This window comes from Furipterus horrens, unplaced genomic scaffold (assembly GCF_987537825.1).
Source record: "Furipterus horrens unplaced genomic scaffold, mFurHor1.1.pri manual_scaffold_19, whole genome shotgun sequence".
NCBI lineage: Eukaryota > Metazoa > Chordata > Mammalia > Chiroptera > Furipteridae > Furipterus > Furipterus horrens.
Genome location: NW_028327189.1, coordinates 1,577,685 through 1,601,798, shown reverse-complemented (window position 1 = coordinate 1,601,798; position 24,114 = coordinate 1,577,685). Strand labels below are relative to the sequence as shown.

General features: G+C 33.4%; 1 protein-coding gene across 3 annotated transcripts in view; it reads right to left on the bottom strand.

The window, feature by feature from the left end:
* LOC149990272 (lysine-specific demethylase 6A-like) overlaps positions 1-24,114 on the bottom strand; it is a 355,815-nt gene that overhangs the window by 60,462 nt on the left and 271,239 nt on the right. For all 3 annotated transcript variants that reach the window (XM_090265492.1, XM_090265491.1, XM_090265493.1), the window contains 6 exons: positions 21,693-21,822; positions 20,022-20,127; positions 19,351-19,556; positions 5,481-5,545; positions 5,328-5,402; positions 4,748-4,896 (listed from right to left, as the gene is read on the bottom strand). In XM_090265492.1, the coding sequence (XP_090121618.1) occupies positions 4,748-4,896; positions 5,328-5,402; positions 5,481-5,545; positions 19,351-19,556; positions 20,022-20,127; positions 21,693-21,822 (731 nt within the window). The remainder of the gene's footprint in view (positions 1-4,747; positions 4,897-5,327; positions 5,403-5,480; positions 5,546-19,350; positions 19,557-20,021; positions 20,128-21,692; positions 21,823-24,114) is intronic.

The window sequence follows — 24,114 nt, the reverse complement described above, 5'->3', positions numbered from 1 at the left end:
GCAAAAAAGTTAAACTGGACAATTCTTTTACATCATATAAAAAGTAAGGTCAAAATTAATTATAAATGTAAACATAAGACGCAAAATATAAAACCCCTACAAAAAAAAATTGGTAGTACAGGCTTACCCATCAGTCTTAGTAATATCTTTTTAGATACCTCCCCCCTTGAGGAAGAGAAACAAAATGAACATGAATGGGAAATCAAAGTAAAGCTTCTGCATAATGATGAATACTAAAACGTTAAAAACAACAACAATAACAACAAAAAAGCATCCTACTGGCCCTGGCTGGTGTGGCTCAGTGAATTGAGTGCCCGGCTGCAAACTTAAAGTTTGCCAGTTTGATTCCCAGTGAGGGCACATGCTTTGGTTGTGGGTCAGGTCCCCAGTTGAGTGAGAGACAACTGATCGATGTACCTCCCCCACATTGGTGATTCTCTCCTTCTCTATCTTGCTTCCCTTCTCTCTTAAGAGTAAATAAATAAAATCTTAAAAAAAAAACAAACATACTGAATGGAAAACTATATCTGCAGATTGTGTATCTGATTAGGTGATTAATATCCAAAATATATAAGGAACTCATACAACTCAGTAAAAACAGCAAAAAAAAAAAAAAAAATCCATAAAAAATTGGGCAGAGGACCTGAACAGACATTTCTTCAGTGGAGACATACAGATGACTACCAGACATATGAAAAGATGCTCAACATCACTAACCATCAAGAAAATACAAAGTAAAACCACTAATTAGCACCTAAATACTGTAAAAATGGACATTATAAAATTCAATGAAAAACCAGTATTGGCAGAGATATGGAGAAGAAAGAAGCCACGTTCCTTGTGGATGGGATCATAAATTAGTGCAGTAACTATGAAAAACAGTATGCAGAATTATAAAAAAATTAAAAATAGCTCTAGATATGGAAGCCAAGATATGAAAGCTATTTAGGTAGCCATAGATATATAAGTGGACGAGAACATATGGAGTCACACAACCCTCCAACCCCACATACAAAATGGAATATTATTTGCATTAAAAAAGGACCTCTTGCCATTTGTAACAACATGGATGGACCTAGAAGGTATGCTAAATAAGCTACCGTCAGAAGGAGAAAGACTAATGTATGATTTCGATTATCTGTGAAATGAACAAAAACAGACTCTTTAAATTTACTAATATGTGTCCATCATAGAAACAGAGATCAATCTCTTGGTTGCTACAGAGAAAAATATTGGGAACATGGATAAAAAAGGTGATAAGGAATGTGTCAATAATATTGTGATAACTGCAAATGATTAATACACTCAAAGGGGTGATTAAATCATAAGGTACATAAATGCTGAAACACTATGCTGTATATCTGAGATTAATACAGTATTATATGCCAACAATAATTAAAAATAAGAAATTATAATTTAGAGTTGAATGAACTTCATAAATAAGAAGATTTAAGAAAAAAAGAAATGAAAAAATACCAAGCACTTTCAGGCACAAAGGACAAAGAGATAAACTGTTAAGTTTGGTATGCCTGCCTATTAAAAAAAAAGAAAAAGACTTTTAATTCAGTTTTATATATTTACATTTATAAAATTTTCAAATTGAATGAGATAATTAAAATAATATTAATAGACCCAGTTTAATAGTATATACAGAAGGAATAAAAAACTTCAGGTAAAGTTCTTGCTCAGTTTTAACAATGAGAGGCAATTTATAAGTGAATTTCTAATTATCACATATGAATGAAGAGTCTAACCACTGGGTTCTATCTCTGGCTGTACATCAAAATCAGGAGGAGCTTTTAAAAATATGCAAATATCTACATCCCAAAATGTAGAGATTAAGTATATTATCCAAAAGTCTTTACAGGATATTCAAGTAAGTTAAGTTAGGAAATCTAACTCATTTAAAAACACACAACATAATTTTTTAAAAAATTGGTTGGCCAGTATATAGTGGGAATATGCTGAAGAAGGAAGCAATTGGATTTAGAAACTATAGCTCCTGCAAGTAGCAGCTGCAAGTACCAAACAGAAAAACAAGTGGATGACAGACATTAGTATACAACCAAATTGGTTGTTTGTTGCTACCATCTACCCTAACAGGCCAATGGCTAGAACTTACAAATGACTAACTATATGAACTATCATCTATGATATAATCAGGTCAATGCAAGGGGCTCAAAGAAGAAGTTATATTTGAATTTTTTCTTTTAATCAAAACATTTGTGTTGAACAAAGCTTTAAGATTTTTAAATCAGGGTATGACATATATGACCCATGAGGCAAATACCTGTTGTAGATAAGATTTTCATGGGACACAGATTTTCATGGTACATGTTCTATGGGAGTCTTTATGCCAACACATCAGAATTTAGCAGTGTGACAGAGATCTTACAACATGCATATCTCAAAGAAAAACAACAGAAAGAAAAAATTTTAAATGCAAAATGTATTATTTCATCAAGCAAAACTTTCATAAAAAATTAAAACAAAATTGTGGCAAAACCAAATAAGGTCTCTGGCCAGGCAAGAAAAGCATTTTAAAGATAGAGTTAACTAAATCATGTTTGATTGCAGTAGGTACTTTCTGAGAAAAGAAAATGATTCTAGACTATTAGCCTTTTGTTGAAAACAGTCTACTCAATTAAGACGTTACAGGCAACATCAATAATCAATTAAAAAATGAAGTAAGTAACTTCAAGCAGCTTTTCTTGGCCCTTGACAAAGCAACGGATTATTATTAAAACTATTTAAGTGGCATTGTTTATTTTAAAAGTCAATGCCAAAAATGAAGTGACTCAAGAATTAAATCCTGTGAGAATATTTTCAATGAAGATGAAAAAACAAACACTATTGAAGTGGCACCTGTTAAGATATGTTACAACTGAGGGTGGGGAAAATATGTATGAAGTGAGAAGAAGTTTTACTTGGATTAATTAATGAAGTTCATAGAACTGTAAAGTGCATAGCCTTGGCTGGGTGGCTAGGTTAGTTGTTTCAATCACCAAAACATTGCTCGTTAGATCCCTAGTCAGGGCATACACTTAAACTTGTGGGTTCATCCCATCAGGGTATATTCTAGAGGCAACCAACTGATCCTTTTTTTTTCCTCTCTAAAATCAATGAACATATTCTTGGGTGAGGATTTAAGAAAAGTAAAGTACTTAATGTCTGTGGTTATGTTACTTGCTGACACATATTTTATACAATAAAAATTGTGTGCCATCCTGAAAGACTTACTGAACATCAATTTCATAAATTTTTTTTCAGACAGGAGCTGACCATAGTTGCTCTATGGTTTAGCAAAGTTGAAGTTGTTCTGTAAATTTTAGGGTACTCAGGGTTGAGACTGAAATTTTTTTGAATGAGAACAACCATCAACCACTGTAATTGGTCATGAAAATTTTGTTGCAATCTTCATAATGATTCTTTAAAAATTCAACTTTATGTTGCAAAATAAAACATACTACACAGTACAGTATATGGAAGATAATATTTTTTGTTGCTTTGTATGCTATGTGTGAAACTGAAAATTAAACATGTAGATGTCCAGCTGCTTTATAGACTTTGTCTGACATTAAAAATTATACAAAAATTTACATGCCCATTCTTTCAACCATTTGTAGCATATATTTTCCATTTGATCTTAGTTCAAATGGCTGTGAAGCACTTGCAGTGTATGTTTTCAAATGCAAATTACAGTCCTAGTACCATTTTTCAAACCTCAATTCAAGTGCACAGAGTATTTATTTTGCAAAAGCCCTTTGCAAAACTGAGAAGCTTCCAATTTACCTTTCATTGGAAAAGATTAATCTGCAATATAATAAAATGTAAAGAGACACATCAAGTAAAAAATTAACAGAACTCTTTATTTGGTTTCTAACCAATTAATATGTTCAATAAAACATACCCATATGACAGTCCTACCTGGGAATGCATATTTTTGTGAAGATAGTTTAGAAGGTAAAATATGTATTATCTCATTGTAGAATAGCTTTAATAGATGTAGATTTGCAGTTGATTTTGATAATACAAACACAGATTTTGAGCCTAATAAGGGGAAATTTTATTACCCCATTAGGAGAAAAAATTGTTTCAATTATATATTTTGACTATTATCAACGAAAGACAAGAAAATTTATTTTTTATACTTTTATATTGGTACCTACATAATATCTTCAATTTAACCTCTTGGCTTATAAATCCTAAAATACTTACTCAAATTTTTTAAAGAAAAGTGCAGTGACTACAGCATTAGAAAGTGTCTGAATTTCATTTTTTAAAATAAATTATATCAGTACAATATCAGTATGTATTTTAAGTATTTTTAGTAAAATTTAAATTATAGGTAGGAAGCATATTAAGTTCATGATATGATATAGTTCTGAACATAACTGTGGTGAAGTAAATTTGGAAAGCTGTCAGCTTGCAGCCAATGTAAACAAGACAAAGCTTTTACACGGCCTTCAGTTACTTTACTCATTGAGTGAATTAATGCCCCCTACCCACATTATACTTTCTTGTTTTGGTGTTTGCCTATGTTTAAAAAAGACACAACAGAGAAAACAAATTAATACTCTCAGATCAATTATAAGAGTAATTACAAATATTTTTACTTATAAGAAAGTCTTCAAAAATTCTTTGGATTTAATAATTACAAATGGAAAGAAAATGATTTTGTAAATGTATCATATTTGATTAACACATTCTTTCCAATTATACAAGATATGATAGTCTATAAAATAACCTGGTGTTCGACTCCCCGGAACTTTCATGTATAGCTGAACTGTATTCATGCCCAGAATGGTATGACCAAGATGGCTTAGAAGATTTCCTGCTGATACCACCCGTACAAAAGCAGGAAGTTTAGTCAGCTCATGTAGCTGCAATTTCCACCTGAAATAAAGCAACAGATCAAAAGTGTAATCTTGCTGCAAATATTTATGATAATTATGTCTCAAAAGTCTTGTGATCTAATCGGAAAACATTTAAATCTCTAAGTCTTATAACTTGTAGGTCAAAAGTACCAAAGTGTTTAACTTTTTAAAAACATAGAAATAATTGCATAAAAACCAAAATTTATAATAATCTTGTAAATGAAAGAGGATTTTTATTTTTAATTTATAAAATTAATGATTTGACATTCTTCATTAAGAAAAATCAAATACAAAACAATAAAAATATTTTTAAATGCTTGTCCTTTTCAGTAATGTTAACATAAAAAACTTAGTAGGGATAAAAACAAATAAACAAAACCCCCAGATAATTAGGCAACCTCCAATCTTGCAATCCTATTTCTACTTCATGGACAGAACTGGAAGACTTACTTTTTGTCATCAGAGAGGTCAATGTTGGTCCCAAACTTTATAGTTTTAAAAGGTCCTTTCCTTCTCATTCCAGAGCTTAAAAAATAAAAAACAACTAAATTAAACCAATGAATTTTGGACAGAAATATTGAGGGAACACCAAAAGTTACTTACAAATCTGAAGATGTGGATTCATTATCTGAGCATTCTTTATGTTGCATTCTTTTCTCATTTTCTTCCTATAGAATATACAAACATTCATGCACAGTATCCTATTATAGGTTCCCATTTAATTATATAAAGTGACTAAAAGAGCCCCCCTTTTAAAACTAAATTTCTATAACTGCATCTCATAAAAAGTATCTTCAATGACCATATTAAATAATAAATCAAGAAAAGCCAAGTCAAATGTCATGATACTCAACCTCTTCCACTGTCCACAAAATAAATATTACAAAACCCAGTTATAATGCAAATAAGAAAAACATGTATCCACTGTGGCTCAATGGATATTCAAAACAGTAAAGAAAGTTCATTTTAAATAAAGTCAAAGGAATTTGAGAGAGAACTAAAAAATTAAAAGAAAAATACTTTATAAAACCTGAAAATGTTTTATGAATAAGAAATTTTCTAAGTGCATACTTTTGAGAAAAAGATTTTCTTCCCTTTTTCAAAAACAAAGAGCAGAGTATGTTTTTTCTTACACTCTTCTCTGAGAATAAAATCTGTAGTTTTAAAATTTTTGCCACATATTTAAGAAGGGAAGAAAAGAAATTAAAACAAGATTAGGCGACTAAGCATCAAAGGTACTTATAAATACCAAGTAGCAAAGCAAAAGTACACATTCTAAACTGGGAGGAGTATGTTTGCATACAAATATAAATTTACATAGCTAAAAATGTATACAGCAAGAAATAAAAATTGAGACTTTGTACTTTTAATTATGATTTGGTTTAGTCATCTGACCTACTCTGTGTGGATTACAATAACAAAATTACAAGAAATTAAAGAAGCTCTTAATAGTTTGTTTTGACACAATTAATTCTATATACAAATAAAATATTTACAGAGCAGTAGTAAAAATATTAAATGCTGAATAAAAATTTCTTGACAAAGCTGCCTATATAATTCAGGAGAACATGAAGTTGAGGCAACTGGGAATTCATATTTTAAAATGAAGATGGAAAATCCAAGACAGCAGCATATTAGGTAAAAGCTACACTATCCTCTTCCCAGAACCAAAGTGGAATTGCAACTAAATTATAATACGATCATCCTGCATAACTAACTGAAGACTAGTTGAACTAAACAGAAGTCTTGTAATTACAGATTTACAGAAGAAGCCATATCCAGATGGTGCCATCTTTTTTTGGGCAGAGCACTACACTTTGTTCAGCATCAGCCTCGGGACAAGAAATAGTGCCACTGGCTGGAATCCTTTTTGCCCCACCCCATGGAGTTTATATCTGTTTTTGGACTACAGATGGGGGCACTTTCAGATTTCAGGGTGCCTTGGAACTTTGGCTGACCAGTCCCCAGGGTCCCATGCTGGTAAAAGGTGACCATGGTGTACAGCTTGGTCCCTACAACAGCACATCAAGGCAGTGAGATCCACAAACTGTGGATGGCTGGTAGCTCCAAACAGTTGCCCAGGACCAGCCACAGGTGGCAATGCCTGACATTGGACTGCAGAAGAGTCCCTCCCAAGAGACCGAAAAGCAACACAGTGCCCAGCTTCAGAAAACAACTGAGCAGGATCCAATTAACTTCCAAAGCAGCAAATCTAAAGGGAGATCTCAGCAGGCAGCACACTCCACTGAGATGAATTCTGGTTTGTGTGATCAACACTTGTACAGTGTGTTGGGGGTGAGCCTCACACTCACCCAGACTGGGGGTCAATCCCATCCACCAATGAGCCAACAGCAATCAAGATTCAATTACAACAGGAGAGTCCAAATAACACACACAATGAACACTCATGGAGCATCCAGCTCAAATGATCAAGGAGACTGTACTACTGGATCCCACAGGACACCTACTATGTAATGCCATGCCACAGAGGACAAGTGGAGAGACAAAGAAGCCCTAAGTGAAAGAACAAGGAGTTCCCCAGAAAAAGAACTAAATGAAATAGAGGCAATTTATCAATTACAGAACTCAAAGTAATGGTTATAAAAATTATGAACACATGAAAAAGAATATACAAACACTAAATAAGGGCCTGTCAGAAATGGAGAACAGAATATCTGAAATAAAGAATACACTGAAAGGAATAAACAGTAGGTGTGATAAAGAAGAGGAGTGAATCAGCAATTTGGAAGACAAGGTTGAATAAAACACACAATCAGAGAAGAAGAAAAATATTTTTTTTAAAGGAGGGTAGTTGACGACGTTTGGGACACCATGGTGTTTAACAACATGATGTGCCTCATAGGGGAACTGGAAGCAGAAGAGTGGGCAACAGATTGATAACCTCTTTGAAGAAATAATGTGGACTAGACCAGGTAACTCAGTTGGTTACAGCATTGTCCCCATACAAGAACCACCCAATGAATGCATAAATATGTGGAACAACTAATCAATGCTTTCCTCTACCTTTCTGCATTTCTCTAAAATCAATAAATAAACTTTAAAAAAGAAATAATGACCAAAACACCACCCTAACTTGATGAGGGGAAAATAGACACAAGTCTCAGAAGTGCCAAGTACCAAATAAGATGGACTCAAAAGGACTACATCAAGACATATATTAATTAAAATGGCAAAGATTAAAGATATAGAGAGAATCTTAATAGCAGCAAGAAAAGACAGTTGCATACAAGTAGGCTCCCTTAAGAGTATCAAATGATTTCTCAGCAGAAGAATTTCAGGCCAGAAGGGACCAGCATGAAATATTCAAAGTGACAAAAACAAAAAACCTACAGCTAACACTACTTTAACCTGCAAGGCTATTATTTAAAACTGAAGAAAAAAATAAAGAGCCCCCAGACAAAAAAAGCTAAAGGATTTTGATATGACATAACTAGCATTACAAAATATACTAAAGGACCTGTTTTAAGAAGAATAAGAAACAACAAAACAAAAACATAGTAAAAAGAATAAAATGGCAATAAATATATACCTATTAGTAATCACTTTAAATTTAAACGGGTTAATGTTCCAATCAAAAGACATAGAGTGGCTGAATGTATAAGAAACCAAGACCCATATACATGCTTGTCTTTAAGAGGCCTACATCTAAATGAAAGGTACACACAGACTAAAAGTAAAGGCACAGAAAAAACATTTCATTCAAATAGAAAGGAAAAAAAAAAAAAAAAGCTGAGGTAGCTATACTTACATCTGACAAAATAAACTTTAAACCCAGGCTATAGTAAAAGACAAAGAAGGACACTATATAATGATGAAGAAAGCCACCCAACAAGAGGCTATAACCTTTGCATACATTTATTCACTCAACATCAGAACATCTAATTCTGTAAAACAAATCTTGATGAATATAAAGAGAGAGGCTGAATACAAGTCATATTCAGGGATTTTAACACCCATCAACATCAATGGACACCAGGCAGAAAATCAAAAAGAAAACGGTCGCCTTACATCACACTCTAGATCAGATGGATTTAATTGACATTTTCAGAACATTTCACACTAAAGCAACAGAATATATGTTCTTTTCAATTGCACATGAAACATTTTCTATGATAGACCACGTGTTAGTTCACAAAACAAGTATCAATATATCTAAGAAGACTAAATCATATCAAGCAACTTCTGACCATAATGTTGTAAAATGAGAAATTGATCACTGAAAAAAATTAAACAACACACAAAGAAATGAAAAATAAATGTCGTCGTCGGCAGCCGTCCGTCTCGAGAGACGATGGTGTAGCTTCTTAAGTGTCTATCTGCACCGCCGAGAATGGCTGTGCAGTCCGACTCGGGAGTGACACGGCATCTGTCTCCTCCCGTGTTGAATTGACATCTTGCGATGACGCTGGAGTGTCCTCTCCAGTGGAGCTGAAGCTACAGAGCCTGGGCAGGGTGATATGGAGGGTCTGCTGTTGCCCATGCAGCAGACCCCCCTCTCTTCGCAGCTGAAGGGTCCAAGGGAAAGACGGAGTCGATACAGCTTGGCTTCAGGTGCGCCGCAGGAGTTGCCGGTGTTGACTACAACGTCAAACCGCCTTAGGGACTCCGGCTCCGGATTTTCTGTCAGGGTTTACTCCCTTAGCCTTTCCCCAGAAGAGGTATGCCGCAAGGCAGCGGAGGTTTTTTGGAGTCAGAGTTTTCCTTCTCCCAGTGAAAAATAAATAGCATGTTACTAAATAATAAATGGGCTCATAATGAGATCAAGGAAAAAATCAAAAGATACCTTGAAACAAATGACACAACAATCCTAAATCTATGACACACAGCAAAGCAGGCCTAAGAGAAAAACTCACAGCATTACAGGCCTACTTTAAGTAAACAATATGACTTTACAATTAAAGGTCCTGGAAAAAAATAAAAAACAGCAAAGAAGGTCCAAAGTTAGTAGAAGAAAGGAAATAATAAAGATCAGAACAAAAATAAGTGAAATAGAGCCTAAAAATACAAGAGATCAGTGAAAACAAGAGCTGGGTCTTTGAAAAGATAGACTGAGAAATCTTTAACCAGATGGGAGGAGGAGGAGGGGAGAGAGAGAGACAGAGAAATATAGAAGGCCTAAATAAACACAATCAGAAATGAAAGAGAAGTAATAACTGACACCAAAAACAAACAAAAAAGCAAAGATGGTAAGAAAAAATTATATAAATTCCTAGAAACATACACTCTTTAAAAACTAAATGAGGAAGAATCAGAGAATCTGAATAGACACGCTACTACTAATAAAACTGAAGCTGTAATCAAAAAACTTCTATCAAGCAAATTTCTGTACTAGATATCTTCCCAGGTAACTTTTACCAAATAATCACAGAATAACTAACACTTCTTCTTGAAGTATTCCAAAAAATGGAAAACAAGCGAAGGGTCCTAGCTCATTTTATGAGACCAGTATTACCCTGATTCTAAAACCAGAGAAATAAATTACAAAAAGAGACAGTTCTAGGTCATTAGCCCTAATGATCACAGATGCAAAACTCGTTGACAAAATATTAGCAAATCTTATTCAATAGATTAAAAAGATCACATACAATCATGCAGTGGTATTTATTTCTGGGATGCAAACTTGGTTCTATATCTGCATATCAATTAATATAATGCAGACATAAACAAAGTAATTATAAAAACCAAATGCTCATATCAAAAAATGTAGAAAAAGATGAAAAAATCCACCATCTGCTTATGATAAAAACTCTAAGCAAGGAATAAAAAGAGAGTATGCCTCCATAAAATTAGGATCATAAATGACAAACCCTAAGGTAACATCATACTCAAAGGAGAAAAGTTAAAAGTCTTTCCTTAAGATAAAGAGCAATACAAAAAGCTTTGCTTTCAAAATTTTATTCAAAACAGTATTCAAAGTCCTAAACACAGCAATCAGACAAGAAAAAGAAATAAAAGGTACTATATAAAAATGGAAAGGAAGTAAAACTGTCATAATTTGCAGGTGACATATAAAAAACAATAATGATATAACCAAAAACTATTGAATTGACAAATTCAGAAAAGTAGTAAGGTATAAATTAATATCGAGAAATCAATTGCATTTTTATTCAACAAAAATGATATATCAGAAAGAGAAATTAAGAAAATAATGCCATCAACAGTTGCATTAAAGACATACACACAGGATTAAGAAGCATAATCGGACTTTAGGCCAAGATGGAGACGTAAACAGCCATTCTGCGTCTCCCTCCACAACTTCCTCAAAACTAGAAACAACCAGGATTTCCAGAAAACCTAACTGCATGGAAATCAACAAAATATACTTTAAAAAAAACAACAAAAAACAGACACACAGGCTTCTGGCCATGATGGAGGTGTACATAGACACGCTTCATCTCCTTCCACAACTATAAGAAGGATTACATCTACTTCTAAACTAAAAATACCCAAAACTACCAGAAAATCGAAGTCCACGAAAATGCAACAAAAAAGATATAAAGAAATAACACTCATTTTAATGGGTATGAGGGGTAGAACTGGGGTAGAGAACATGGTGTGGCTGTGGGGTGCTGGAGGTGGCGGCAGCAGCAGCAAGGCATTGGCTAGTCAGCAGAAAGAGCAGTTACAGATTATAAAAGTTGGTAAGACACACCAGGGGAGTGATACCAGTGCCAGACCAGACTGCACAGCTCATGGTTCCAACAGTGGGGAAAATAAAGCCTCTGTGCTTCTGACTGTGAAAACCAGTGGGGGTTGCCATGAAGGAACAACCTGCCAGTCTCTCAGCAGAGTCCATTTGTTTATAGGGCCCCCGAGGTCCTAGAACATACACAAACCAACCCATTCTGGGAACTAAAAACAGGACAACAGCTAAAGGAGCACCAATCCCATTCAAGAAGTGGGTGAAATGCCTGGAAAAGGGTTGAGTGCTGAGCAAGCAGCATTGTTCCCTCTCAGACACCTCCTCCACACACAGCATCACAATGTGGTGAAATGGGTTGTCCCTTATTGACAAATACCTAAGGCTTTTCCCCTTACAACATAACAGGTGTGACAGCTCTACCTAAGTCACAGAGGCAAACACAGGAGCCTGTCAAGCTGAGAAGACAGGAAAGTATGGCCCCAAAGAGGGAACAGCTCAATGTTCCAGTGGGAGAACTAAGCAATGAGGAGATAGCCAACCTAACAGATGTTCAAAATACTGGTGATAACGATGCTTATAGACTTTACAGACAAGTTTGAGTATGGGTATGGGAAATACATAAGGGAATGAGTGAAATGAAGGAAAATCCACATGAAACCAATGGAGAAGGGAAGAAAGCTGGGATTCAAATCAAGGGAAGATTTGGAACATAAGGAGGAAATAAACAGTCAACCAGTACAGAATAAAGAATCAAGAATTGAAAAAAAACAGAAAGGAACCTCTGAGACAACTTTAAATACATCAACATCTGAATCACAGGGGTGTTGGAAGGAGAAGAGAAAGAGCAAGAAACTGAAAACTTATTTGGAAAAATAATGAAGAAAAATTTCCCTAATTTGGCAAATACAAGTCCAGGAAGCAGAGAGAGTCCCAAACAAGATGGGCTCAATGGACCACACCAAGACACATCATTATTAAAATGCTAACAGCTAAATATAAAGAGAGAATCTTAAAAGCATTAAGAGAAAAGAAGGTTACCTACAGAAGGTTTACTCTGGCTAAGATGGAGATGTAAATACACGCACTGCTTCTCCTCACAACTAAGAATTTACAATCACTTCAAAACTAAAAAAAAACAAAAAACAGAAAATCCAAAAAATCAAAACTACAGGGAAGTTCATTATGAAATAAAAGAAGAAATAATCAACCAGAAAGGCAGGAGGGGCGGAGCCTGGACAGAGAGAAAGAGGACCAGAACGGCAGCAGCTGTGGGGGCTGTGCTTCTCGGCAGCACGGCTAGAGGCGGTGCAGCTCACAGGAGAGCAGCGGGTGGGTGAGGCTAGCAGCAGCCCTAACAAAAAACACAGTCATACTGATTAAACCTGAGAAATGATCCCACCCCCAAACTAGACCACACAGATTGCAGTTCCAGAGCCTAGGAAAATAGAGCCGCATTACTTCTGACTGTAAAAGCAAGAGGGGAGGAGGCGCAGGAAGAAGCTGCCAGTCTCAAAAAGGAGGTAGCTTGTGTAGTACAGAAAGGGGAAGAAGTGCCTGGAAAACCAGCGGCAACTGGCACTTTTCCCTCTCAGACCCCTTCCCAACATACAGCACCAAAACGCGGTGAAACGGTCCCCAGAACTAACAAATACCTAAGTCTCCACCCCCATATAACATAAGAGGTATGTCAGCCCTTGTCCAAATCACAGAGGCAAACACAGAAAGATGAGGAGACAGAGAGGTACAACCCAGAAGTGGGGGCAGATCAAGGTCCCATTGGCACAACTAAGCAATGAGCAGACAGCACGCCTAATGGATGAGGAGATAGAGCTTAACAGATGCACAGTTTAAGGTATTGGTGATAAGGATTCTCATAGACCTGACAACAAAGATTAAATAGGACAGGGAAAGAATGAAGGCTATCCTGGCTGAAAGGAAAGAAAATCCATATAAAGCAGAGTTCAAATCAACAAATTGGAACATAATGAAGAAACAAACAGTCAACCAGTACAGAAGGAGGATATGAGAATTTTAAAAAATGAGTAGAGGCTTAGAAACCTTTGGGACAGCTATAAACGTGCCAACATCCTAATCATAGGGTTGCCAGGTGAAGAGGGAGAGCAAGAAATTGAAAAATTATGTGAAAAAATAATGAAGGAAAACTTCCCTAATTTTGGGAAGGAAATGGACATACTGGTTCCAGGAAGCACAGAGTCCCAAACAAACTAGACCACACCAAGACACATCATAATCAAAATTCCAAAGGTTAAAGATAAAGAGAGAATCTTAAAAGCAGCAAGAGAGAAGAGGACAATTACTTACAAAGGGGTACCTATAAGACTGTCAGCTGATTTCTCAAAAGGAACTTTCCAGGCAAAAAGTATTCAAAATGATGAAAAACAAGGACCTACAACCAAGATTACTCTACCCAGCAAAGCTACCATTTAAAATGGAAGGGCAGATAAAGTGCTTCCCAGACAAGGTAAAGCTAAAGGAGCTCATCATCACCACACCCTTATTATATGAAATGTTAAAGGGACTTATTTAAAATAAACATGACCAAAACTATGAACATTCAAATGACAACAAACTCACAGCTATCAACAACAGAATCTAAAAAATAAAAACAAAAACACATTAAGCAAAGAAACAGAATAGGAACAAAATCATAGATACAGGGATCATTTGAAGGGTTATCAGCTGGGAGGTGGGTGGTGGAGAAAGAGGGAAATGGTTCAGGGATCAAGAAGCATAACTGGTTGAAACAAAGTAGAAGTTAAGAATAATATAGGAAAGGGTGAAGCCAAAGAACTTGTATGCACAACCCATTGACATGAACTAAGGGAGGTGGGATTGCTGGAGGGAAGTGGGGTACTGAGCAGAGGGGAGCAAAGGGGAAAAATTGGGACATCTGTAACAACATAATCAATAAAACATACTTTTTAAAAAATTACTTGAAGACCATGAGCATGTTAACAATCTTTTCCAAGTCAGATTTATTCCTTAAAGGCCTGAGAATGTTTACCAAACAATCAATCTCAAGTCTATACGTGAAATAGAATAGGGTATTGCTGGAGGGGTGCAAAGTGGAAAAAATGGTACAACTCTAATAGCATAATTAATAAAATACATTCATAAAAAGAAATTCTTGGTATGAAGGATGGCAATATATTAATATGGTGAATTCATTCTGTAAGACAATTTGACAAGTTACTTAAAAGAATAAACATTGAGTTACCATGAAACCTACCAATTCTATCAGGCATCTAGTAAAAAAAAAATAGAATATGTTTCCAGAAATTATTCTTTATGAATATTTACAGCAGCTTTGTTGCAAATAGCTACAAAGCACAAAATCTACAAAGCCAACGATGGATGTTTACTTATTTACTATACTATAATTTGGCAATAAAGTAGAAATAATGTTCTAATAGATGTTACAGAACAAATAAACATTAAAACTTTTATGATTAAAATGGCAGCCAGCCCTGACTGGTGTGGCTCAGGGTTGGAGTGCCATCCCATACACCAAAATGTCACAGGTTTCATTCCCAGTTATGGTACATATCTAGGTTGTGGATTTGATCCCTAGTTAGGGTGTATATGGGCACATAGGGGAGGCAACCAATCAGTATGTCTCTCTTACTTTGATGTTTCTCTGCTTCTCTCTCATCCTCTCTCAAAAAAGCAATAAAAAATGCCCTCGAGTAAGAATTAGAGAAAGGGGGTATAGTCATTAATGACAACATATTACATAATTTGTTGTACATTAATGCCCAAAACACGCAAATGTATAGAAACATTAAGTATTTAGGTGGTTGCTTGGACTGTGGTAGTTGGGGGAGAAATGTGTGTCTCCCAATAGGCACGAACACTCATTTAGGGGTAAGGAATGTTTATAATACTAATTGTACAACTACAGTTATACTAAAAACCATTCAACTGTACCTTTGAAATGGTGAGTTACATGTTATGTTTATTATACACCAAAAAAAAGATGTACAAAAGGAAATGGTGTACAGTTGACATCTGCCAAAATGGTGGGCAAAAAGGGAAAAAACATTTTTCTCCCTTGAAAAATAAATAACAGGAAACTGAGAATAAAAATTCCTATAGAAGCTAAGAAAAAGAATTGCAGGTATATACCATTGTTTCAAGAAAAAAAATTCAAACAACTTTAAAACAATAGGAAATCTTTCAGTGTTTCTTACTTGCCCTTCTTTATTTCTTCCAACGCATGCTGCAGTCTTCATCTGAAAGATGAAGAAAACGAATTCCAAATTCTTTTCTTCAACACAGAGATAGCCAAGTATACCTTTTTTACAACATCTAAACTTTTTAGGGTCTGACTAAAAGACTTGTCTCCATTTTACCTCATAATAGTACTTTTCAAACATTTCAAAAAGGAGATGAAAAAATCTTTTATTCTAAAAGTCTAACATTATCCTAACACCTGAAACAAAGGCACTTCAAAGAATTATAAACCATTATCTCTCATAAATATTAACACAAAAGTTCCAAAACAGTTAGTGAACAGAATTCAACAACATATTAAAAGGATTACATTCAATGACTGATTAAAGTTCTCACAATCAAACTAAAAAAAATATATATTTATATAAATAAATGAACTTAAAACACCACATCAACAGAATTAAAAAAGAAACTCCACAAATAGAAGAAAAGTTTCTGAGCCTCACAGATACCACCATACCCAATGGTCAAAGACTGAACACTTATACTCTAAGAACAGAAAGAAGATGAGAACTGATGGTTTAGAAGAATAAGTACAGTTAAGATGTCAATACTATTCAAAGGAATCTATAGATTAAATGTAAGCCTCATTAAAATTACAATGTTTTTCTTCCTAGAAATAACAAAATTCATCTTAAAATGCACATAAAGTCTTAAGGAACTCAACTGGTGAAAACAATGTGATAAATAAGAACGGTGGGGTCCCACATTATTCTGATTTCAAAAAATTTTACAGTGACTAAACAAAAGAATGGGATATTAGCACAAAGACAATTAGATGTTGTAATAAGAACCCAAAAATAAAACTAGGCATTTAATGTCAACTGACATTTCATGAGGATGACAAAAGTATTCAATGGCAGACAGGACAGCCTTTCAGCAAATGGTATAGGAAAACTGGCAATCTACATATAAACCAATGAAGTTGGATTATTATACCATACACAAAAATGACCTAAAAATGGATCAAAGACCTTAGCATAGGAGTGAAAACCATAATATTCTTTTAAAAATTAGGGGAAAACTTTTTGACATTAGATTTGGCAATGATTTGTTGAAAAACACAAGAAATTTTTTTTCCTAATATGGGACATTGAAAAATTAATACCTGTCTTTTGTCATCTAGTGGTTATGGATTGAATGATGTCTTTTAACCCTGTTGCCAAATCTGTTGCCCCCAGAATACAACAAGGATGCCAGCCTGTTAAACTAAGCACGTCGTTGTCCGGGGACAGCCAACTGACCTGGAGTTTGCATGATTCTTCCCCAGGTGGGAAGGCCACCTTCCCCTTGGGATACTTATTAGGGATTTCTGGACCCAAGGCTAGGTAGGATGAGGACCACACCCAGCTTGAAGCAAGGTAGAGGAGCACAAGACATTTCCCCATTGTCCTTTGTAAGAGTATAAAGTGTCTTAAGTCTTAGAGAGGGGAACTGTTACAGAGTGGGGATCGCCCCACAAAATTAATTAATTAATTTTAAAAAAAACAAGAAAAGCATAGTCAACAAGAGAAAAATAAATCAGACTTCATCAGAATTTAAAATTTTGTGCATCAAAGCATATTATCCATAAGGTCAATTACCATAAAATGATAGAAAATATTCACACATCATATCCCATGATATGGGATAAAGATTCAGGATATAGAGAGAATCCCTACAATGAACAGCCAAATAACAAATAACCCAATTAAAAACAGGCAGTGAACTTTAATAGATATTTATCCAAAGACATACAAACGGGGAATAAGCAAAAGAAGATTCTGAGCATCACTAATAATTAGAGAAACATACATAAAACTCACGAGATATCACTCCATACTCCTTAAAATAGCTATTATTTAAAAAATGTAGCAAGTGTTGGTGAGAATGTGGAAGAACTGGAACTCTTGTGCATTACTGGTAAAAATATGAGATGAAACAAATTGTAAAAACAGGTTGTAATAAGTTAAGCATATAACCACCTTATGTTGTAATCATTCACTCAACTTCTGGCTACAGACCCAAAATTTAAAAGCAGGGATTAAAAGATGTTTTGTACACCAGTTTTCATAGTTGTATTATTCACAAAGGCCAAAAAGTGGAAATAATATAAATGCTCATCAATAGATGAAGGAAACAAAATGTATTTGTACTCAGTAACGGAGTACTATTCAACTTTAAAAAGAAATTGTGAAACATGCTACAATAATGCATAAACTGTGAAGACATCATGGTAAGTAAAATACCACCCCTACAAAACAAATACTATATGATCTCACTTTTACGAGTAGAACTGTCTAACTTACAGAAAAAAAAGTAGAATAGTAATTACAAAAGACCATGGAGATAAGGTAGTGGTGAGTCATTTTTCAAAGGATACAATGGTTTTCAACTTAGGATAATAAAAAGTGCTGGAGATGAATAATACTGATGGTGGCACAAAAATGTGAATGTATTTAATGCCACTGAATGATCAGAAGTGTAACAATGAAGTCAGAACTTTTAAATATTGTATCCCAAAACACATAAAAGGAATACACGTGTAAAAGCTTTCTTTTAAGAAAAGTTTTTTATTTATTTTTTAGAGAGAGGGTAAGGGAGAAAGAAAGAGAGGGAGAGAAACATTGATCAGTTGCCTCTTTCATGCCCTCAACTGGAGACCTGGCCAGTAATCCAGGCATGTGCCCTGACTGGGAATCAAACCAGTGACTTATTGGTTTGCAAGCTAGTGCTTAACCAAATGAGCCACACTAGCTAGGGCCACATATAAAAACTCAGTTATAGTATCTTGATGTATTCTTTAAAAATTAGACAAGTCTTTCAATTAAAGTAATATGGTTAATAGAAAATCTCTGGCTCTAACCTTGTCCTACAAATATATTTTTAATAAAATTTCAGTTTTATTTTTTTATCTGTGACATATTCAGTTCAAATTCACAGTTTAAACTTAAACACACTGTTAAGAAAAAAAATTAAAATAAGTATTTGAGTAATAAATGCAGTGATCTCATTGCTATTGTTTATTTTGTGAAAAAATTCAAAAGTTCTTATTTTAATAAGTACTAGAAAAGTCTATTTCTGATTCAGTTCCTATTAGGTCCTCTAGTACCCCCTCTCTGATTTAAGGATATTTGTTTTTAGCTTTATTTTCCCAAGTATTTTGAGATATTTTGATAAATTTCTCCTTCTCCTATTGTTTTCTTTAGAAGCTAAGATTCATACAGGGAGAGTAATGTTTCCCATAGAAGTTTCTTTCCAATAAAACAAAATAAACACATTTCTTCATTGACCAAATGAAAAGGAGAGCTATACACATAATTCTCTTCATATTAAAATCATTCTTCAACTTCAAGTAAATTATTTATAATTCTAAATAAAAACATTTCAAAAATATGGAATATCTTATGATAGTAAATTTATTTATTAATGTAATTTCATGAACTGTTTAAATTTTTAAAACTTTAATAATCTGTATGTAACAACACGTATAAAATCTAAATTATAGAAACTAAACAGATAGTTATAAAAGTAATATGAATTCAGTAAAATAATGTCCAGGAAATAAGCACTTACTCTCAATGACTCCTGGAAGGAGGAAGCCTGGTACTGTGCATACTTAGCAATTGTAGTATGAGATCTATTACTTTCACAACGCCAGATTTTCTTTGTTCCAGTGGGATCCCAGTTTTCATCAGCTGGTTGCAACAACTGTGTCCTCACCTCTACTACATGTTCATTGTTAGCTTCTACCAAAGTTTTGGTAGAGAAAAGTCCAAGATCTTAATAAATAAATAAATACTGTTACTTAATAAAATTGAATTTGGTACAACGAAGATTTTTAAAGTACCTTTAAAAGAAAATGGAACTCCATCCATTTCTATGGAGGTTATTTTAAGCCACTTGGTACCATATTTTCATAGCAGTCCCACGAAGCACCAGATTTAACCATCATGAGGTATAACAAGAGGTTTTAGAATTTACAAGGTGGATCTAATTTTACATGTATTGTATACTCATCTTGGTTATCTAACCTAAACCACTCATGTGGATACAAAATGAAAAACTAAAACTTCATGATGAATTTGACAATAATCAATATTGAGAGCATCTATTAACACAGAAAAATAACATTAAAATACTCAAAAATTTTAAAAAAGTAATAGGTATCTGCTTGTGTTTTTAAAAATTAATAGTAGCAAAAGAAATGCTTAAGTTTTTTTTAATTACTTTTAAAAAGCCCTTACCTAGTTTAAGAGCTCCAGCAAGGCCACGTATAACTGTAACAGGGTTTTTGGGATTTGTACAAAATTGATGTAATGGAGGAAAGAAAGCATCACGCTTATTTTCCAACTGTAAAATGAAAATGTTTTGTTAGATATCAAAAAAAAATTAAGTATTACACTACAAATTTATATTCATTTTTCATCAACCATTTTAACATCTTAACACTGTATCACTACATCTTATCATTAGGCTTCCCAAGAAATTGTTATTAGGACATAAATGCTATGTAAATTTGTGCTTCAGACAAATATGTTTAAATTTGATAATTTTTGAAATTGTTACCAATATTTACCAATATTTTCTGAGTTTATTATCCAATTATAATCCCATAATTCTTGTATTAAAACATGGGAAAATTGAAATTTAAAGTTCAATGGTTTTAACAGTACTATCAAAATACAAAATGATTCAATGACCCACAAAAAACAAATTCTTCATTTTGCACTTATTCTCTCAAAGTTTAGTTTGAAAGGTTTATTTTCATCTTACTGTCAGAACCTTCCTACCTATAAACTTTAGGATAGTAAAGTATTAGGTTAGTAAAGTATCACACCTAAAAAACAAAAAAGAACAAAAGTCTCTAAAATCCTCTCATCTGTAAAATCATTCTAAATACTTGATCTTTAATTTTTGGCTGAGAATCATTTTTAACTTGTGTGTTAGGGGTAATCTTAAGAATGGATAACAGAAATCCCAGAAACAAAAACACTCAAATTATTTTAATTAAACTCAGATCAACTTTAACTTTCTAAAATGTAAAAATAGCACTCAACTTCAAATTTAAAATTAAACACATTTAGTTTATTTTAACATTTCTGGTCGCATGTATCCATCAATTTTAGATTCTCTACCATTTTTTTTAACATACAATTTTTTAAATTTATTGATTTTAGAAAAGCATTGAAAGGGAGAAACAATATAAATACAGAGAGAGAGAGAGAGAGAGATGTTTATTTTTCCACTTATTTATGCATTCAATGACTGTTATCCTGGCCAGAGACTGAACCCACAAGATTGATGTACTGAGATGACATTCTAACCAATTAGTTTCCCAACCAGGGGCAAAACAGTCTTTTTTTCAATCACATAAAATCAAATGAATTTGAAGATCCATGCAACTATCAGGTGGCAGAAGGCAGGCTTAGAAATATGTTAACAAAAACTGACACAAAACAAATTATCTTTTGCTTTTCTTACTTAATCTCAATTCATATATGAGAAAACACTTAAATTTAAAGATTCTTGAAAATTGTTTCTGAATATACCATGGTCAACAACATTTTCTGTAAAAGAACAGATGATAATGCTTTTTATTTTATCAACTGGATGTTCTGTTTTGCAAATACAAAGCTAATGCATGACAGAGATAACATATATAAAGCACCTTGTTTGTTTAACAATAGAATTTTTATTTACAAAAATAGGTATTGGCCATATTTAGAGAGATATCAGCTGTCATCCATCCTCTAAGATACAAATCTGTTTTAGCAAAATATTTGTCTACTGAGACAACAATTAAATATACCTAAACTTTTAAAAATCAATTTAACTTACATTGCTTTAAGATACATCTTTAAAAGACAGACTAATTCAGACATTTGATTTCTGTCTAATTAATCAATGAAACTCACATAAATACTAGGTGTAGGTGGATTCAACTTGTCCTTTGGCAAAGGAGGGTATGGTGAAGTTGGTGGTCTTGGAGGTGGACATTTTTCAAAAAAAATGCGACTATTAGACAAGCCATTTTTACCTAAATTCCTATGAAATAATAAGTAGAAGAACTGTATTAACTATTAATTCTGAAAACAGATATTTAAAACTATTTTAAGTATAGGCATTTATAAAGATAAAATCATTTAGGATATTGTAATCCATTCTTTAATAAAACCAAAATAACATTTCTACCACAAGTTCACTCTGATTTCTTATATCTTTTAAGAGAAAATTACCAAGATACACTGTATAGCCACATAATATAAATTATTGAGCAATTTCTTTCTCCTCATGATTTCCCTAAATATTTTCTCACCTAAAGACTACAAAATAAAAAAGACTAGTAAATTTAAAACTATCAACATATTTCATCCTAACATATTCTTCATTAAAGTAAAACAGTACCCTGTGCAGAAAACAGGTTTAGATACCAATCTTTTCATAGTAAGATCTGTCTCCTTTTCTATACCTTATCTTAATTGTTTCCAAAATAACAATATGACTACTTTTAAATTTAGAAATATCACTTGTTCTCTATTATAAAAATGATTCTCAGTTCAATTCCCTAATATTCATCAAGACTCCACTTTACTAAATTTATAATTATAGTAATTTTAAAGGGAATTGTTTAGTTGCTATAAATACTCATAATGCACATAATTATTACATAATATTACTTAGATTAACTTTTCCCCCCTTTAATTAAACATATCATATTGGCTAAGTCATAAATTCTAAACATGTAGAAATATTACTCCCAAACTCCAACTTTGATTTTTAGTATAAACATTAGATACTTGTAAGTTCTTAATATTTTAACTGAGAAAACAGATACCAAACACTGTTAAACCTTTGAAATAGTTTAAGTTGTTTTATTAAATTATTCAAATTCAAAAGTAATAAATGTACTAAGTATGTAAACGAGCTTTTAAAATATTAAAATTTCAGATGATATGAATATTCTAAGTTAGAGAGTTAAATATACAGGTTGGGAAAAAAGAAGATTTACAGTTTAGAGTATGTGAAACAGTTTAGTCTTGTATTATTTATTAGTTATTGTGTTAGTTTCCATACAAACAACTGTAAACCTGCTTTTGTCCAAACCAGTATGTCAGAAATTAAGAACAAATTATGTTTTTTCTTATAAATAAAATGACACAAACTGAAGCATATTACCATTTCTTGCTGAGTTTTATGTTTGCTAAAGAGAAGGAAAACTTGTAAGTCACACCTTTTGGTGGGACTAATTAAAACTAAGGCTTGAAATGAATAATCAGCTTTTGGGATACCATATTAAAGAGTCCCTTGTATGTAAAACCTCCATTTTAACTACAACAAAGGGCTTGTAATGGACTTCACGGTTATGAATTACACGTTTAAAATTACTAATTTTTGTTGAATAAAAGAATATGCAAATACATATTTCACTAAATATTACACTTTAGTAATTTAGTTTAAACAGTAAACCAATATGTGGTTTCCGTATCTGACCACAATTAGACATAATAAATTTTAAACTTTTAAGTCAAAATATAAAATTGATTCTAATTTAGAAATTCAACAATCTTTTATAGTTAACAAATAAAAATACATGTTTGAAGCTGATAATGGGAAAATTAAAATGTCTGCATTAGACCAATACAATTAAGAGTTAAGTATAATGCCTACATAATAAACAACAGGTTTCATGGTGAATTATGTATCAGTTACTCTATTTTATACAAAATATAATTTTGTTTAAATATATAATGTTGTTTCCAAGAGAAAGATGACATAACATAAAAAATTTTCATGTATTTTGAAATATGGCTCAAGTACTTAATTGTTCTTGAAATGTTTTTTAATGGCAATTAGTGGCATTTGAAGCTCATGCTTATTTAGCATCCACAATAGGAAAAATGAGTAGGTAACAGAAACTGAAAGCTAATAAAATTCTGTCTCTATAATAGATTTAAAAAGTTAAGCAATGGAAAGTGTAAATATCTAGACTTCCAGCCAAGATAGAGGCTTAGACGGACACACTTGGTCTCCTTCTACAACTAGAGAGGAATACAACTACTTCAAAACAAAAGATAACTAGAAATTCCAGAAAATAAAGCTACACGGAAGCCCAACGTATGAAGTTATAAACCTGTGGTGCCCTTTGGGCAGGTAAGAAGAGCGAAAGGGGGCGGTGCTGTTTGCGGTAGCACCAGGGACAGCGGCAGGGAGAGCAATCTCAGCTGCAGTCTAACCCTGGCAGCTTGTGACCCCAACGCTGGGAAAAGCAGCCACCGCATCACCTCAAATGGTGAGGCTCAGAGGGCGGGAGGAAAGATCCCGGTCTCCTAGCGGAAT